Source organism: Ahaetulla prasina, chromosome 2 (assembly GCF_028640845.1).
Source record: "Ahaetulla prasina isolate Xishuangbanna chromosome 2, ASM2864084v1, whole genome shotgun sequence".
Taxonomy (NCBI): Eukaryota; Metazoa; Chordata; class Lepidosauria; order Squamata; family Colubridae; genus Ahaetulla; species Ahaetulla prasina.
In genome coordinates this window covers 26,062,148-26,067,985 of record NC_080540.1, presented here as the reverse complement: position 1 = coordinate 26,067,985, position 5,838 = coordinate 26,062,148, and the positions used below count along the sequence as shown (strand labels likewise).

At 44.1% G+C, this 5,838-nt stretch overlaps 1 protein-coding gene across 1 annotated transcript in view; it reads left to right on the top strand.

Moving 5' to 3' along the window:
• Positions 1-5,287, top strand: part of LOC131193413 (zinc finger protein 208-like) — a 47,141-nt gene extending 41,854 nt beyond the window's left edge. Inside the window, 1 exon segment of the mRNA XM_058173527.1 lies at positions 2,670-5,287. Coding sequence (XP_058029510.1) covers positions 2,670-4,450 — 1,781 coding nt within the window. The 3' untranslated portion in view covers positions 4,451-5,287.
• Positions 5,288-5,838: the final 551 nt, after the last annotated feature.

Genomic DNA, 5,838 nt, shown 5'->3' with positions numbered 1-5,838 from the left:
TGCAGGCAAGTTTTTCCACTGATTAATTGTTCTAACTGTCAGGAAATTTCTCCTTAGTTCTAAGTTGCTTCTTTCCTTGATCAGTTTCCACCCATTGCTTCTTGTTCTATCCTCAGGTGCTTTGGAGAATAGTTTGACTCCCTCTTCTTTGTGGCAACCCGAGATATTGGAACACAGTTATCATGTCTCCCCTAGTCCTTCTTTTCATTAAACTAGCCATACCCAGTTCCTGCAACCGTTCTTTATATGTTTTAGCCTCCAGTCCCCTAATCATCTTTGTTGCTCTTCTCTGCACTCTTTCTAGAGTCTCCACATCTTTTTTACATTGTAGCGTTAACTTAAGATGAATGAACATACTCACAGACCAAGTACCGTTTTCCCCCAAAAAAATCAAAGGACTTCTTACTCCTTTGAAAAAAGGCTAAAGCTCAGGTCCAGGTCTCTCAGCACTTCTCCTTTCTCAGATGAAAATTAAGCCAAAATGTTCTTCCATGATGATATATTACCCATTCAGTCATGTCTTGACTCTTGGCGATTCTATGTGCAGGTGTCTTCCCATCTTCCAATCTTGCACTATTTTTTTTGAGTTGTTCTATTCTGTGGCTAAAAGTTGGGGACTGCAGCCAAGAAATTAAAAGATGCTCCTGGGGAGGAAAGCTATGGCAAATCTAGACAGCATACTAAAAAGCAGAGACATCACCCTGCCAACCAAAGTGCGTATAATCAAAGCTATGGTTTTCCCAGTTGCAATGTATGGCTGTGAAGGTTGGACCATAAGAAAGGCTGAGCGCCAAAGAATTGAAGCCTTTGAACTATGGTGCTGGAGAAGACTCCTGCGAGTCCCTTGGACTGCAAGGCGAACAAACAAGTCAGTCCTAGAGGATATCAACCCTGACTGCTCTTTAGAAGACCAGATCCTAAAGATGAAACTGAAATACTTTGGCCACCTAATGAGAAAGAAGGACTCACTGGAGAAGAGCCTAATGCTGGGAAAGACTGAGGGCAAAAGAAGAAGGGGACGACAGAGAACGAGGTGGCTGGATGGAGTCACTGAAGCAGTAGGCATGAGTTTATATGGACTCCAGAGGATGGTGGAGGACAGGAAGGCCTGGAGGAACGTTGTCCATGGGGTCGCGATGGGTCGGACGCGACTTCGCAACTAACAACAATTCTCTGGCTGGCGTCAGTCGCCATTTTCTTTGGTGGCCTGATTTCCTTTAACCACTAACTCGTCCAAATATTATTCTTTTCTCCAGTGGATTGCCCCACTTAACATGGAAAAATAAGTGAGACAGAGTTTTGTGATTTTGCCTTTCAGTGACCTACCTCGTGTAATGTGCTCCGATATTGGTTGTTAGTCATGTTTGCTGTCAAGGAATACGCAATAGCCTTCTCTAGCACCACAGCTCGATTTTCTTCCTGTCTTGCTTTTATAAGATCCAACTTTCACAACCATATAAATATTTACGGGACCGCCTGCTGCCGCCAGTTACCTCCCATTGTCCGGTGCGTCAAGTGCGCTCTCACAGGGAGGGCCTCCTTAGGGTGCCGTCAGCCAACCAATGTCGGCTGGCGGCCCCCAGGGGAAGAGCGTTCTCTGTGGGGGGCCCGGCTCTGTGGAACAAGCTGCCGGTGGGACTCAGTCTTCTCCCTGATCTTAGGACCTTTAAACGCAAGCTCAAGACTTTCTTTTTTCACCAAGCGGGGCTGGCCTGATTGATTGATTTTAATATTTGGGGATTTTAGCGGGTTTCTTAACAGGGGTTTTTATCTTTTGTATTTTTACCTAATAGTTTTAAGTATACAGCAGTCTAATTAGATTTTTAATTTTGTTATGATATTTTAAATGGTTTTGGATTATTGTCGTTTTACTTGCTGTACACCGCCCTGAGTCTTCGGAGAAGGGCAGTATAAAAATGTGAATAAATAAATAAATAAATAAATACAACTACGGAGAACATAACAGAATGGGCTAACCTACATATTGTTGCCAGGTAGATGTCCTTTTTTTCCCATATTTGGCTCATGTTCATCATTGCTGTGTGACCCAGTGCAATCCGAAGTTTTATTTCTGGGCTGCACTCACTATTTTGAGTGCTATGTGAGCCTAAGAAAGTGAATGTCCATGCATTCTCTCTCTTCACCATCGATTTTGAGATTTTATTTTGAGATTTCCATTCCTTTGGTAATATTCAAATATTTGGTAATATTCAAATAAGGGATGAAAAAAAGGGTGCTCGATCCCTTTCACGCCTCAGTTTGTGTCAACTTTCTTTTTTTTTTTCTTTTTTTGTTTCAAACAGGTGATGAATGGCAAATGGAGGGTTCCAGACAAGAGGTAGCAGCACCTTTTCCCAAAGAAAAAAAGGAAGTTATGGAAAGGATGTTTGGAAAGGGAAGTTCTGAGGAAAACCGATTAAAAGGGAGGCTTGAGAAATGCTGTGTCTTCTTGGCTGAAGATGATCACTACGAAAAAGGAGCGTGTCCATCGTGTGGAAAAATTCTCAGAGATGCATTGGAATTATGTGGCTGTTCCAATAGCCACACCGTAGAAAAACAAAATAAAAGCAGGAAACGCTTCAGAAGGACTATTCCTTTTATCTTAAGTCAGGGCATAAAAGATGGAGAAAAACCATATCAATGCCTGGAATGCGGAAAGAGCTTCAGAGACTCAAGTTATCTGACCTCCCATAAAAGGATCCACACAGGAGAAAAACCGTATGAATGCAAGGAATGTGGAAAGAGATTCCATTTTGGCACAAGCCTCACTTCCCACAACAGGATTCACACAGGTGAGAAACCATATGAATGCCAAGACTGTGGAAAACGCTTCACTCTCTCAGGTTCTCTCATTTACCATAAAAGGATCCACACTGGAGAGAAACCATATAAATGCCAGGAATGTGGGAAAGGCTTCACTATGTCAGGTTCCCTCACTTCTCATAAAAGAATCCATACCGGAGAAAAGCCGTATCAATGCCAGGAATGTGGGAAGAGTTTCAGATCTTCAAGTTTTCTTACTTCTCATAAAAGGTTCCACACAGAGGAGAAACCATATAAATGCCAGGAGTGTGGAAAGAGCTTCACTAGTTCAGGGTCCCTCACTCGCCATAAAAAGATCCACACAGGAGAGAAACCGTATCAGTGCAAGAACTGTGGAAAGAGCTTCAGACAAAAAATTCATTATACCGTTCATAACAGAATCCACACCGGGGAGAAACCATATAAATGTCCGGAATGTGAAAAGAGTTTCAGTTCTGCAAGAAATCTCATTTCACATCACAGAATCCACACTGGGGAGAAACCATATAAATGCCAGGAGTGTGGAAAGAGCTTCAACGATTCTCAAGACCTCATTGCTCATAACAGGATCCACACAGGAGAGAAACCATATAAGTGTATGGAGTGCGGAAAGAGCTTCCGTTCTACAAAACACCTTACTTATCATAAAAGGATCCACACAGGAGAAAAACCACATAAGTGTATGGAGTGTGGAAAGAGCTTCCGTTCTGTAAAACACCTAACTTACCATACAAGAATTCACACAGGGGAGAAACCATATAAATGCCAGGAGTGCGGAAAATGCTTCACTATGCCAGGTTCCCTCACTTCCCATAAAAGGATCCATAGCGGAGAAAAGCCATATAAATGTACAGAGTGCGGAAAGTGTTTCATAGGTTCAAGTTTTCTGACTTCCCACAAAAGGTTCCACACCGAGGAGAAACCATATAAATGCGCAGAGTGTGGAAAGTGCTTCACTTATTCGGGTTCTCTCACTTCCCATAAAAGGATCCACACTGGGGAGAAACCATACGAGTGCAGAGAATGTGGGAAGAACTTCAGTCAAAAATATAATTATACTGTGCATAACAGAATCCACACCGGGGAGAAACCATATAAATGCACGGAGTGTGGAAAGAGCTTCCGCAAGAGTATCAACCTTAATTCCCATAAAAGGATCCACACCGGGGAGAAACCTTATAAATGTACGGAGTGCGGAAAAGGTTTCATAAGCAGCAGCACGCTTAGTCACCACAGGAGGATCCACACAGGGGAGATATACAAATGCAGTGAATTTGGAAAATGCTTCTCTAATTCAAGTTCCCTTCTTTCCCACAAAAGGATCCACACTGGGGAAAAACGACACAAATGCACGGAGTGTGAAAAGTGCTTCATTAATTCAAGTTCCCTAACCTCCCATAAAAGAATCCACACGGGGGAGAAACCGTATAAGTGCATGGAATGCGAAAAGAGTTTCACAACCAGCAGTCATCTTAGTCGCCACAAGAGGATCCACACAGGGGAGAAACCATATAAATGCAGCGAGTGTGGAAAATGCTTCAGACAAATTAGTGCACTTAATACCCATAGAAAGATTCACTCGGGGGAGAAATCAGGCAAGCGCATAGACCGTGGGAAGAGTTTCCGTAATAGCAGAAGCGTCATATGATTCTATTACAAAACCATACAAATGTACAGAATGTGGAAACGGCTATAGTAAGAACCCCAATTTGCTTCTGATAGTTTACACAGAAATCATCTAAGTCTGCTAATTGTGGGAAGAGTTTGTGTGGTAGCAGAATTGTTCTTTCTCAGAAATGCATCCATACCAGAGAGAATCCATATAAATGCCCAGAGCATGGAAAGTTCAGAACAAGCAGTTGTCCCATGTGTTCTGTCCCCCCTCGCCTCCGTCCGAGCAAAGGCTTAATTAGCCGGCACTATCAGCTCTGGCAGCAAACTAGCGAGAGTCTGCCAAGTGACTCTTTTATCTCCCTTGAGGCCGATGAGTCACCCAGGAACAAACAGTACTTCAGCTCTTAGTTAAGCAGTTGACTTGCTTGCTACGAAGAGGCATAGCAGCCCTCGCTGTTTTTATATCCTGTGGGGTCCATGACTCAGCACTTCCTAGGCCTGCCCCATCCCTGCTTCTGTTTTTCCCGCCTCTCCTGCCTACGAAACCTAGGGTCCAGCCAGGTCTGATTGCCATCAGCTGGGTCTGGAGGCATGGCCGGGGGGTGGGGGGAAGAGTCAGGGGAGGGAGGTCTCCTTATCTCCTCCACCTGGCCTGCCTCTGGCTCCTGGAGCTGAGCCAGGGAAGCTGGTGCTCCCGAGGTAAGTCCTGATGGTCCTTCCCCCTCATTTTCCAAGTCACTTTCTGGCTCGGGGGGCGCAGACACAACACCAAGAGAATCCAGATTGGTGAGAAATTATAAATGTATGATGTGTGGAAAGGGATTTGCTGTCCCAAAGGTTTTTTTTCAAGAGGCAACTGGACTTTGGTTTTTTTGGGGAAGATGTTTCGCTTCTCATCCAAGAAGCTTCTTCAGCTCTGAAGAGCTTCTTGGATGAGAAGCGAAATGTCTTCGAAGAAAGAAAAACAACAAAGTCCAGTTGCCTCTTGAAAAAAGCACCTTTAGGACAACCATGACCTGGATGACTGAGAATTTCCATAGACAAAAGGGATTTGCTCAATCTCAGTCCTTTTATCGGCATAGGAAAATTAATTCATGAGAAACCGTTAAAAGTAATAGATCTACCTAAACCAGGGGTCTGCAAACTTGGCTCTTTTAAGACTTGTGGACTTCAAGTCCCAGAGTTCCTCAGCCAGCAAAGCTGGCTGAGGAACTCTGGGACTTGAAGTCCACAAGTCTTAAAAGAGCCAAGTTTGCAGACCCCTGACCTAAACGAATTGTGTGACAAAAATTTTGGAGACTATAGGTAGCCCGCAATTATTGCAGTTGAGGCTGTCAATCCCAGCACTAAGCAACACTGTCACCAAGCTGTTGTGCCTCGCCCGCCCTCCTCTCCTCAGCCAGGCCCCTCCCATCTCCTGCT